Raw genomic sequence first — 13,849 nt, forward strand, 5'->3', positions numbered from 1 at the left:
CGTCAGCACTCGGAGAAACCAAAAAATGTCACATCGAATCATCTAAGGAGGACATGCATTTAACGAGCCTGTGATGTAACGTGACATTTCAATGCCTAAGAGAGTTTTTTTTAAATCCAGTCTCTTAAAAATCTATCTAAAATACCAAGCCAGGGAGCGAGAAAGTCCTTCAGTTCTGGGTACCATATAAGTGGAGCCCGGGCCCCCCTCGACTAATTCTCATTTCTCTGTGAACGCTGTGGAGGCCTGAGTGTCTCAATGCACCTCCAGAAATAGCCTCACAGAGAAGTGGTAAATTAATATTTCAGTTGTGCTGCTGACTGTAAGCCAGGCCAGGCTGAGACAGATGTGTTTGGATTTTTTATATTTTTCTCCCCAGGTGTTAACCTTTTGTTAACAGGGCTTTGCACTTTCTCACCAACCACTTTATCCCTTCCTTTGCATAGGCCAACTATGTTTATCTGCTGTTTTTTCTCTCCACTTCGTTATATATTTATTTTACATGCAACACACCTAACTGATGAAAATGGTTAAAAGGAGAATGAGAATGATAAAACATTACAGAAAGAAAGGACTATAGGAAAACACAAAGCATATTCTGATGCAGAATAACCTTTGAACTCACATTTCTATGGCCCTAAAAGAGGTCATTTTGATGAGGAGCTCGTCTGCTCATCAGGCTGCTGGTTTCTGTTCTTTGTGGTAGTGAGAAACATGTATTCACAGTCCAGAGGAAGGTACAGTATATGACACATGGAAGTGTTGAGACCCGACAAGTAGAACAAACAATATTTATTACACTCTATATACAGACATTTACAGAAATATTCAATATTGTCAATAGTTATGCTCCTTTAGGCTTAGGAATCCCATTCATGTTTATAGAGGATGTGCCTTGCTTTAAAAGGTAGTTGCTGTTAGATTGGTCACAGGTCGTAACTGTTTTTATACAACTGTTATAGTACATTGTTAACTACTGTATGTTTTATGCTTATTGCTAAGAAAGCATATGGCAAACTACCAACTGTAATTATTTGCCAGCAAATAATAGCTAAATAACCATCAAATTAGCTATTTTGGTTTATTTAATATAAATCCATGCTGTATACATAATTATAAACTGGGTGGTTCGAGCACTGAATGCTGATTGACTGACACTCGTGGTATATCAGAACGTATACCACAGGTATGACAAAACATTTATTTGTACTGCACTAATTACGTGGGTAACCAGTTTATAATAGCAATAAGGCACCTCGGGGGTTTGTGGTATATGGCCAATATACCCCGGCTAAGGGCTGTATCCAGGCATTCCGCTTTGCGTCGTGCGTAAGAACAGCCCTTAGCCGTGGTATATTTTCTATATACCTCCCCGTGCCTTTTTGCTTAATTATAAACTGGGTGGTTCGAGCCCTGAATGCTGATTGGCTGACAGCCGTGGTATATCAGACCAATATATATGACCAATATACCCCGGCTAAGGGCTGTATCCAGGCACTCTGCGATGCGTCGTGCATAAGAACAGCCCTTAGCTGTGGTATATTGGACATATACCACACCCCCTCAGCCCTTATTGCTTAATTATATCACAATGTAATTCAACTTCCAGCAATGTCCAGTTCAGCTCCAGATAGTGCGTGTGTGTGTGATACCTTTTCCCTCATGCACTCCCTCACAATCCCAGTGACAGTAAAGGCATCAAGCTAGTAACCAGAAGTAGGGAAGTAGAAACACTTCCTGCGTTGGATGGAGGTTGTTCTCTAGTACTGTCCTTCTCCCTCTCTGTAGCTCTTTCCTCCCCCTCCCCCTCCCACTCCTCCTCCTCGTCCCCAGGCTCTGTGCCTGTCTCCTCTCTGTCAGCCATGGTTGGCTCAGGGGCTGATGAGTAGTCTGGTTGTGTCCTCGGTGGTGATGCCGGTGTGTCCTCGGTGGCTGTGGCTATGGTGGTGGCTGTGGCTGTGGCTGTGGCTATGGTGGTGGCTGTGGCTGTGGCTGTGGCTATGGTGGTGGCTGTGGCTGTGGCTGTGGCTGTGGTGGTGGCTGTGGCTGTGGCTGTGTGTGTGGAGGGCTCATCAGTGCCTGGGAGAGAGCTGTACATTGTCTCTACATCAGGCTCCTCTGTAGGCTCATGGGCATCAGGCACTGTGGGAAACAATAATGAGAAATCTATACCTTCGAAACTGATTACAGTGTCCCTAGCCCAAAGCAACAAATCAATCTTCACAAAGAGGGAATACCATGATCAACCACAATTGGCTCGACACTTAGGTCAGGTTGGAGAGGATGAGATTTGACATCTGTGTGTTTTCCAAGACACTGGAGGTAGATAGTGAGGTAAAATACATTTGCGGGACAGGAGAGGGGGCAGGCAGGCGGAGTTGCGGGCAGAGTTGTGTGATTGACATGTGCTGAGTTCCTACCACAGAGGTTCTGGTCACATCGCGGCAGGTTGTCTGGACACTTGGAGCACCATTCACCTTCCTCATAAGGTTTCTCATCATTAAAGTTACCTCTGAAATGCAAATGGTAACACAGGTCAGTGGTCACTCTGTCAGGGCTGTTAGTCAGGGACCAACCCTAACCCTAAACCCAAAATGGTATTACAATGTCTCTACAGGTGTAATGCTAACCCTAACACAATCATTGAAATGCAATGGTAAGGATTCATTATGTTAACTGAATGTCTAAGTCTAGAAATAGGAGATGAATGTGGAATTTAGTCCATGTTCTCTGGTAACATACTTACGCTGGGTAATAATTGCAGACTAGGAAGGTGGCTTTGTCAAAGGACAGCCCCTCCATGGTGTCACAGCGATGAACAGCACAGCCCACAGAGTGAGAGTCCGCCCACACCATCTGAAACATCCCCAGCAGTCTCACCATCATCAACATCATCATCATCATCATCATCACCACCACCATCATCACCATCACCACCATCACCACCACCACCACCATCATCATCATCATCATCATCATCATCATCATCATCATCATCATCATCATCATCATCATCATCACCATCATCATCATCATCACCATCACCACCACCATCATCATCATCATCATCATCATCATCATCATCATCATCATCATCATCATCACCACCACCATCACCACCATCATCATCATCACCACCATCATCATCATCAGCATCATCATCACCACCATCATCATCATCATCACCACCATCATCACCATCACCACCACCATCATCACCGCCACCATCATCATCATCACCACCACCACCACCACGATCATCATCATCATCATCATCACCACCATCATCACCACCATCATCATCACCATCATCGTCATCATCATCATCATCATCATCATCATCATCATCACCACCATCACCATCATCATCATCATCATCATCATCATCATCACCACCATCATCATCGCCATCATCACCATCATCATCATCATCATCACCACCATCACCACCATCATCATCATCACCACCATCATCACCATCACCACCATCATCATCACCACCATTATCACCATCCTCACCATCATCATCTCCATCTCCATCATCACCATCACCATCACTATCCTCCTCATCATCATCATCATCATCATCATCATCACCCACTATCACAGGGGTTATACACACAGGAGTAAAGACAAAGGAATATTCAACCTGTCACAGTTGTAATACTGTGTTATAAGAAGTGTATTCTACAAATACAGTAACTATTATCTCCCTGTGTCACTCACCTGAGTGTAGTGTCCACACATCTTGTCATCCTGGCAGCTGTTGTTGTTGTAGTCGTAGTCTAGGTGCTCCAGGAACCACTTCTCCATGGCAATGTTGGGGTCAAAGAGTCCGTTGGACACAAACAGGTTCTCTCCCATGTTCAGCTCCTCTAGATCCGGGTTGTGCTCCCATATACACTTCACAGCATAGCCCTCAGCTATGATCTTCAGCTTCTCATCCCATTTCTGAAGGCGAAAAAGAGACAAACCATCATATTACTGTAGACTACCAATAATCTGCTTGACTGCTACCTGTAATCTGTACAGATGTAGTACTGCAGACTGAACGACAGAGGGAGACATTAACCAACATTGAGGATCAAAACAGAACTCTGTACATAGCTTGCTATGCAACTCTATTATACTGTATTAGTGTTTCAATTGTGTACAACTTCAAACTACTTCAAATTAATCATTCTGTTCAGCATATCCACCACATTGCAAGTAAGTTTGATCCTAAAATCACTTCTGTCCTATTACTCTGATTCTTTTTTGTAAATGAGAACGTGTTCTCAATTTGCCTACCTGGTTAAATAAAGGTTAAATAAATAAATAAATAAAATAAAGAGGGAAAAATTTATTTTTGCAAGTGGCATTCTAAAACCAATAGCTATGGTCCTCGCTCTACCCCTATCTAAATACCAAACGTTCAGGGTTGATATAGATAGCACAGCACTGGCAGATTGTAATACAAGAGGTATGCTTATGAAAAGTTTGGAGATAAGACACTATTGCTAATGGTTTTGAATTGAGCTATTTCTTTATTTGATGTATATTTGCTGTATTTATTTGATGTATGTGCCAATTTATACTACCCTAATAATTGAACAATTCCTGACCCGGGCCACCCGCCAGTCGACATTGGTATTTCCTTCTAATACTGCCTGCAGCAAGAGGAATTTCCTTCTAATACTGCCTGCAGCAAGAGGAATTTCCTTCTAATACTGCCTGCAGCAAGAGGAATTTCCTTCTAATACTGCCTGCAGCAAGAGGAATTTCCTTCTAATACTGCCTGCAGCAAGAGGAATTTCCTTCTAATACTGCCTGCAACAAGAGGAATTTCCTTCTCCGCTATTGAAATGTTAATACTGCAAACCGATAAGGGATGGTTTGTTATGTTAACATTGGAGGAAGACAATGACTATCTTTGTCTAAAAGGATCCTCTTTAACCACACTGTACATTACATTAGTCACACCTTTAACTTTAGACATAAACCATACTGTACATTACATTAGTCACACCTTTAACTTTAGACATAAACCATACTGTACATTACATTAGTCACACCTTTAACTTTAGACATAAACCATACTGTACATTACATTAGTCACACCTTTAACTTTAGACATAAACCATACTGTACATTACATTAGTCACACCTTTAACTTTAGACATAAACCATACTGTACATTACATTAGTCACACCAACATTCCCATGTAAACCACATACTCCTTTTTATGATCCTTCCTTAATTAAATCAAACCTTTACTAAGGAACTTATAAGGAACCTTTCAGTAATACGGGTATTAGTGGTTGAGGAATGTGAGCTTATCCCACATAGTTTCAGTGTCATGACTTCCGCCGAAGTTGGTCCCTCTCCTTGTTCGGGCAGCGTTCGGCGGTCGAAGTCACCGACCTTCTAGCCATCGCTGATCCTCTTTTCATTTTCCTTTGGTTTTGTCTTCTCTTGTATCACACCTGGTCCCAATCCCATCAATTACATGTTGTGTATTTAACCCTCTGTTCACCCCTCAAGTCCTTGTCGGTGATTGTTTATTGTAAGTGCACGCCTGTCCTGGTGTGCTTCGGGTTATGTACCCATTATTTGATTGTTCTGTTTTCCGGTGGGTTTTTTTGTTATTAAACTGCACCGTTTGGAAACACCGTTTTTGTTCTCCTGCGTCTGACTTCTCTGTTGCCAGTACACACTTCTTACAGAATCACCAACCCGAATATGGAGTCAGCAGGAGCAGGTACCCCGGGTATAGGGGTGTCCGCCCTCGTCACGTCCTCACTGGGAAAGCCCTTGAGTGGGCCAACGCCGTGTGGAGAAAGGGAGATGCGACATTGGACCAGTTTAAGGAGTTCACCTGCCGTTTCCGGGCAGTCTTCGACCACCCGCCCGAGGGTAGAGCGGCGGGTGAGCGCTTCTTCCATCTGAGGCAGGAGACGAGGAGCGCCCAGGAGTTCGCCCTGGAGTTTAGGACCCTGGCTGTCGGCGCGGGATGGAACGACAGGGCCCTGATCGACCATTACCGCTGCAGGCCAACTCCGAGGACGTCCGTCGGGAGTTGGCCTGCAGAGACACCACCCTCACGTTCGACCAGCTGGTGGACCTGTCCAACTGGCTGGACAACCTGCTTGCTACCTGTGGACGTTCTGATTGGGGTCTGGTGATTCCATCCTCCCGCACCCCCTCTCCGATACCCATGGAGCTGGGAGGGGCGGTGCGCAGGGAGACCGGAGGGGGTTCCAGCTCGTGCACCATCTGTGGCCGCAGAGGTCACACTGCCGGTCGGTGCCGGGTGGGTTCCTCTGGGGATCGAGGCAGCAGGCAGGGCACTCTGGTTTCACCCCAGGTGAGCCGGCACCATTCTCACCCAGAGCCCTCTGTTGCACATATGTTTGTGTATGCCACTTTCCCTGAGTTTTCCCTGCATTCCCAGCATACGGCGCTGGTCAATTTAGGCGCGGCTGGGAATTTTATTGATAGAGCGTTAGCCTATAGTTTAGGGATTCCCATTGTTCCCGTGCCTTTCCCCGTTCACACCTTAGATAGTCGACCATTAGGGTCAGGGTTGATTAGGGAGGTCACTGCTCCTTTGGGCATGGTGATGCAGGGGGATCACAAGGAGAGAATGAGTCTCTTCCTTTTTGACTCTCCTGCGTTTCCCGTGGTGCTGGGCCTACCCTGGTTAGCTTGTCATAACCCCACTGTTTCTTTGCCACAGAGGGCTCTCACGGGGTGGTCGTGAGAGTGCTCACATAGGTGTTTAGGGGTTTCCGTTGGTGCTACTACGGTGGAGAGTCCAGACCAGGTCTCCACCGTGCGCATTACCCCTGAATATGTCGATTTGGCTCTCGCCTTCTCTAAAAAGAAGGAAACGCAATTACCACCTCATCGACGGGGCGATTGTGCGATAAATCTTCAGGTAGACGCTGCACTTCCCAGGAGTCACATATACTCCCCTCTCACAGGCGGAGACGGAAGCTATGGAAACATATGTCTCCGAATCCCTGCGTCAGGGGTACATTCGGTCCTCCACTTCACCCGCCTCCTCGAGTTTCTTTTTTGTGAAGGAGGGAGGTCTGCGCCCGTGTATTGATCTGAATCAGATCACTGTGAGGTACAGTTACCCGCTACCGCTCATAGCCACAGCGATAGAATCAATGCACGGGGCGCGCTTCTTCACCAAACTAGATCTCAGGAGCGCTTACAACCTGGTGCGTATCCGGGAGGGAGACGAGTGGAAGACGGCTTTCAGTACCACCTCAGGGCACTATGAATACCTCGTCATGGCGTACGGGTTGATGAATTCGCCATCAGTCTTCCAAGCCTTTGTAGATGAGATTTTCAGGGACCTGCACGGGCAGGGTGTGGTGGTGTATATTGATGACATTTTGATATACTCCGCTACACGCGCTGAGCATGGGTCCCTGGTGCGCAGGGTGCTTGGTCGCCTGTTGGAGCATGACCTGTACGTCAAGGCTGAGAAGTGCCTGTTCTTCCAACAGTCCGTCTCCTTCCTAGGGTATTGCATTTCCACCTCAGGGGTGGAGATGGAGAGTGACCGCATTTCAGCCATGCGTAATCGGCCGACTCCCACCACCATAAAGGAGGTGCAGTGGTTCTTAGGGTTTGCCAACTACTACCAGAGGTTTATCCGGGGTTTTGGTCAGGTAGCGGCTTGCAGTGGTCAGCTGAGGCGGACAGGGCTTTTGGTCACCTGAGGGCTCTGTTTACCTCGGCTCCCAAGCTGGCCAATCCGGATCCCTCTGGCGTTCATAGTGGAGGTGGACACGTCCGAGGCTGGGATAGGAGCTATGCTTTCTCAGTGCTTGGGTACGCCACCTAAGCTCCGCCCCTGTGTCTTCTTCTTGAAGAAGCTCAGCCCGGCGGAGCGAAGCTATGACGTGGGGGACCGGGAGCTGTTGGCTGTCGTCAAGGCCTTGAAGGCGTGGAGACATTGGCTTGAGGGGGCTAGACACCCTTTTCTCATCTGGACTGATCACCGCAATCTGGAGTACATCCAGGCGGCGAGGAGACTGAACCCTCACCAGGCAAGGTGGGCCATGTTTTTCACCCATTTTGTGTTTACCCTTTCCTACAGACCAGGCTCCCAGAACGTTAAGGCAGACACATTGTCCCGGCTGTATGACACAGAGGAGCAGCCCATGGGTCCCACTCCCATACTCCCCGCCTCCTGTCTGGTGGCGCCGGTAGTGTGGGAGCTGGACACGGACATTGAGCAGGCGTTACGTGCAGAGCCCGCTCCCATCCAGTGTCCCGCTGGGTGTCTGTACTTCCCGTCTGCTGTTCGTGACCGGTTGATCTATTGGGCCCACACGTCACCCTCCTCTGGTCATCCTGGGATCGGTCGGACAGTGCGCTGTAGGAGCGGGAGGTACTGGTGGCCTACCTTGGCTAAGGATGTGAGGGTTTATATTTCCTCCTGCTCGGTGTGCACCAAGTGTAAGGCTCCGAGGCACCTACCCAGAGGTAAGCTACACCCCTTACCCGTTCCACAGCGGCCTTGGTCGCACCTGTCGGTGGATTTTCTGACTGATCTTCCACTCTCACAGGGTAACACCGCGATCCTGGTCATTGTGGATCGTTTCTCTAAGTCCTGTCGTCTCCTCCCTCTGCCCTGTCTCCCTACGGCCCTACAGACTGCGGAGGCCTTGTTTACACACGTCTTCCGGCACTACGGGGTGCTTGAGGATATAGTGTCTGATCGGGGTCCCCAGTTCAGGTCTAGGGTCTGGAAGGCGTTCATGGAACATCTGGGGGTCTCGATCAGTCTTACTTCAGGGTTTCACCCGGAGAGTAATGGGCAGGTGGAGAGAGTGAACCAGGATGTTGGTAGGTTTCTGTGGTCCTATTGCCAGGACCGGCCGGGGGAGTGGGCTGCGTTCGTGTCCTGGGCCGAGATGGCACAGAACTCACTCCGCCACTCTTCCACTAACCTCTCTCCCTTCCAGTGCGTACTGGGGTACCAGCCGGTTCTGGCGCCTTGGCATCAGGGTCAGACCAAGGTTCCTGCAGTGGACGACTGGTTCAGGCGCGAGGATGAGACATGGGAAGCCGTCCGTGTCCACTTTCAGCAGGCCGTGACGCGCAAAAAGAGGAATGCAGATCGCCACCGCAGTGAGACCCCGGTGTTCGCACGTCTGGCTCTCGACCTGAAACCTGCCCATCCGCCTGCCCTGCCGGAAGCTGGGTCCGCGGTTTGTGGGGCCATTTAAAGTCCTGAGGAGAGTGAACGAGGTTTGTTGTAGGTTACAGCTTCCACCTGATTACCGTATTAAACCCTCGTTCCATATGTCTCTCCTCAGGCCGGTGGTGGCTGGCCCGCTCCAGGATTCTGAGGTGAGGGAGGTTCCTCCGCCCCCTCTGGACATCGGGGGGGCCCCGGGTTACTCCGTTCGCTCCATACTGGATTCGAGGTGAAGGGCCTTCAGTATCTCGTGGAGTGGGAGGGGTACGGCCCGGAGGAGAGGTGCTGGGTTCCGGTCGAGGACGTGTTGGACCTATCTATGCTGCAGGATCGCCCTGCATCTCACCCTCTGGGTCGTCCCCGAGGCCGGTGTCGACCCGCTGCTGGAGCTGCAAGTCAGGGGGGGGGGGGGGGTACTCCTCTGTTTAAAAAATTTAAAATCCAATCAAATGTATTTATATAGCCCTTCTTACATCAGCTGATATCTCAAAGTGCTGTAAAGAAACCCAGCCTAAAACCCCAAACAGCAAGCAATGCAGGTGTAGAAGCACGGATGCTAGGAAAAACTCCCTAGAAACGCCAGAACCTGTCCTTGTCGGTGATTGTGCTTGTGCACGCCTGTCCTGGTGTGCATCGGGTTATGTACCCATTATTTGATTGTTCTGTTTTCCGGTGTTTTTTGTTGTTGTTATTAAACTGCGCCATTTGGAAACACAGTTTTTGCTCTCCTGCGTCTGACTTCTCTGCCGTCAGTACGCACTCCTTACATTCAGTTCAATTCCTATACAAGTATTGTAATGAGCAAGAGGATGAAATGGCACTTGACAGATAAGGCTTGATCTTGATTTAGCTCGCCAAATGTTATGGTGGTAATTGGTTTGAAGAGATGCAGTATTGTACGAACGCGTATTGTCTTTGTATCATGACCTGTCCAGACAGAGACATCCAGTGTGGAGTCATGTGAAGTTCAGTTTATTTGTCCAGTCACCCCATGACTCTAAACAAACAGAGGTCTTGTGTTGGAGGCCGGGGATACTAGTTGAAATTCCACAGCATCTTGCATCCTAGCCTCAGGACATCAGATCTCCTCCTCTCTGTTCTTGGGCAAACAGAGCTGTACATCTTTGTCATGCTTCAGCCAGAGAAAACAAAGGCGTCCCCCTGACCATCTGGTCAGCATTAGATGCTGTGTCCAGTACACAGAAAATCAAGGACATTCCACATGGGGTGTGACTCTGCAGATGAAACCTGACTCAATCAATTGATCACTAAGTAGTGACGTAGAAAGCTGTGATATATGAGTCAATGACATACAGCTATGTTTTGAAACACCCATTAAAATTTCATTGAATCTTCCAAATAAAATATAAATAAAAAGTTACATTAATTTCTTATTTCAAATAGGTATGTTCTGTTTCTTCTTGTATAGTCCACATGATCTGTCTTTCTCCAGGTAATTGATTACTGTGATGTTTGACGGACATTCCTGTCCCAGGACATCTAATAAACTGTCATTCACAGGTAAGGATGAAGCAGTGCTTAACAGGAAGTTACTGTTGGAATGTTGCGGTTTTGTTGGTCATGATGACTCATGATTCCACTCAACTGCAATTAATGCTTTAATGCTATGAATTAATGATATGAACCCATTCATGAAAATGGCCTCGGTGGTGCGTTCATCTTAACACAGAGACAGGCAGAGACCTATTCCTGGGACTGTCAGATAGCAACTTTAGCATTCACATCCCACAGTGTGCACACTCACACACACACTCACTCACTCTCATGCGTTGCATAACCCTGGACTCAACTGTGAACACCCACTCACTCAGTCATGGTGGGGTGAATCAACACAGAAATGCACTGAGGCACAGACAGGCTCTATCAGCAAAGTCGTTAACTTAACTCTGGATGTCGACAAAAGTTTTGTCTTGGGATTACTTTTATAATTGATATGCTGATTTAAACATGGTGCAGCGTTATGGGGTGGTAATATGTATTAGGTATGATGCATCTTCTGCAGCACTATGGTAAATGTTCTGCACAACAAGATTTTTGTCATTTATGAAATGCTGATTTCATGTCAAAGCAATGGCCATGACACTATAGATGCAGGCAGAGTTCAGTTTTGATGCAAGACCGTTTTAAAGCTGAAAACTAATGGATATTTTAAGTTACTGAAGCACCCATTTCATGTACAATACTGAACAACTGGCAGCATTGCACAAACATAAATATCAATCAAAAATCCCCACACCAGAAGAAACCTATGTATCTACTACATCCACCTGAGATCAATTCTAATACATATTAACCTCATGAGAACAACGAGTACTACTAACCACACCAGGTGACGGCAGTCAAAACAGGGGTAAACTCCATCAATCCCACCAGCCATACAGTAGTATCCCAATATCCAAGAAGCTCCTCACCACAAAGGGTTAAAAAATATTATTTCCACCTATTCTGATGCAGAGGTGCCCAGACTGAACCCATCTCGCAGCGGACAGGTAGAGATACAGGTAGAGATAACCTCCTATCCGTCCCCCCAGTCATGCTGCCCTTACCACTTTCTGCATGTAGGTGGAATTGGGCACCACCTGGCCACGGTAGCTGTTGTGCAGCTCCACGAGAGTCTCTGTGTCGTCCTCGCTCAGCTGGCAGGAGGCTGGACACAGGGTGACAATGACATAGAATCCCACCAGGCCAGCCCAGAGAAGTGTCCCCCTCAGCATGTCTAGGCAGTAAAGTCCTCTCTTTCTCTCTCTCAAGAGTCACTTCAGATGTCTGCCGGTATCAGAGGGTGTTGCTGTATGTGAATGTGTGTTTCCAGTGTGTAGATGTGTGTTCTGTGAGTACGTGTATGTGTGTGTGAAAATCTTTCTTTTGGTCAATGTACTTGTGTGTGTATAGTGTGTGCTTCAGCTGCTCTGTCTCTTCTCCTCTTGGATCTCAGGCTGGAGATATTAAGAGGGAGTGACTCCACCCTGCTCTCCACAGGAGAACACCCACACCACCCTCACCCTCACTAGGTCACATTACACGCTGCTCTCTGACTGGTACGCACCGACACCACTTGAAAACAATCGGCCTATTCTTACGAATCTGGTGTGATTTCAGGCTGGACACAGACACAGATCGAGATACGTTGAGATACAGATACGGTTCATATCTCTGACTCACACGCAGTTGGCCTTCACTCTGTGCTCTCAACACTGAGTCAGGACACAGATTTCCCCATAGTGCACCTGACAGGAAAGATCTTAAATCCAAACATGGGAAGAGTGAGCAGCATCAGGCAGTTGACCTATGTTGTGTTGTATCTCACCCCAGTGTCATATTTACTTTCATTCTCCTTCCGTTACAGCTCTTCATAACAGAGGAATTTCCATAGCTGATAAAGAATGTAATGTGATCCTATGCATTGGGTTTGGTGGGACGTGATTCACTTGGCACATGCACATCTCTGTACCATCAACATTTGGTAGCTACCAGACTCTTTTCTGCAATCCACCTCAATGTGGTCATTCAGATTTTAATTTTAATTTCCAGGAATGCATTCCTTATGCCAATCAAATTAAAGAAATGCTTATTAATATTAGGGACACATTCCTAAATCCTGAATTGCAACGGGATTTCATGATTTCAGTTATGACAAGTGTAACAAACAAAGCAGTCTCCCCAGTCCATAACTCATATAATCCTGCTGGAACCGGGGAATGTCCCATTGCTCACAGCAGGGTGTTTTTACATGGGGCCTTTATAAGGTTCAGGGCAGTACATTCAGCACACTGAGACCCTTCATACATTATCTCAATACTACTTCATGAAAGCATACCCAGTATGAGTCTATGAGAGACAGGGGTCTGCACTGCAGAAAAACAACAGATTTGAGCATGTGATGTTTGCTGTCATTCATTCTAGTGGTTAACATTCCGTTCATGAATTACATATGCGGTAGGTATCAGTCATATTGGAGTGTTCACAGGAAAGGTTTGTTTCATTTTTTTTCGTCACTAGAGCCATAGAGGGTGTGGACCTCTGAGCTCCTTCAAACTTTATTAGACCAGAGAAGTGGGGCCAAGTCCCTCACATACACATAGCAACCAAACACTCCAGCTGCCCATGGTCAGTAGCTCGGTATGCACAGGTCTGCAGAATGAACTGAAAGCTGAGACCTGATAAGCTGAACCTGAACCCTCCCAAAAGCCCTTCTTCCAGAATGTGCTCCGTGACTGTAATGCCACAGGGAGCACAAGTATTAGAGCTGTTCTGAGAAACCTTGCCTGAGAGAAAAGCTTTCAAAACAACTACGACTTACTTACAGGAAATGTACAATATTACTACCAGCTGAGAAGAGGATTGCATCATTTCATGACATTAACCTCCACAGAAAGGATCTCTCCGCAATGTGCTGTACCTCAAATACACACCCTGGTATTCATCCCTCTCTATCCAATGGGTTTATGTTCTTTAGCAACTTAATGGACGTAGGAGTTTTTTTTCACACATTAAGTAGATTCATGCGCAGGCAGTAAGGGAGTAATTTATGTGGACTTGTCCTTGGATCCGCCCTAGCTGTCCTGCCATAGTGGAAGAGCCATTTCTCCCTGGCTAAATAAGAGCAGAAACCACAACTCGTT

The 13,849-nt window shown here is 47.1% G+C and overlaps 1 protein-coding gene across 1 annotated transcript; it reads right to left on the minus strand.

The window, feature by feature from the left end:
* Positions 1 to 777: 777 nt before the first annotated feature.
* On the minus strand, positions 778 to 12,184 carry LOC129830074 (peptidase inhibitor 16-like). The gene is made up of 5 exons (XM_055892274.1): positions 11,774 to 12,184; positions 3,727 to 3,951; positions 2,747 to 2,856; positions 2,421 to 2,512; positions 778 to 2,142 (listed from the first exon to the last, which is right to left on the minus strand). The coding sequence occupies exons 1-5, from the start codon at positions 11,939 to 11,941 to the stop codon at positions 1,673 to 1,675; spliced, it is 1,065 nt and encodes a 354-aa protein (XP_055748249.1). The 5' UTR covers positions 11,942 to 12,184; the 3' UTR covers positions 778 to 1,672.
* Between the last annotated feature and the right edge of the window lie 1,665 nt (positions 12,185 to 13,849).

The sequence above is a fragment of the Salvelinus fontinalis genome, chromosome 31 (assembly GCF_029448725.1).
Source record: "Salvelinus fontinalis isolate EN_2023a chromosome 31, ASM2944872v1, whole genome shotgun sequence".
In the NCBI taxonomy this organism is placed as follows: Eukaryota; Metazoa; Chordata; class Actinopteri; order Salmoniformes; family Salmonidae; genus Salvelinus; species Salvelinus fontinalis.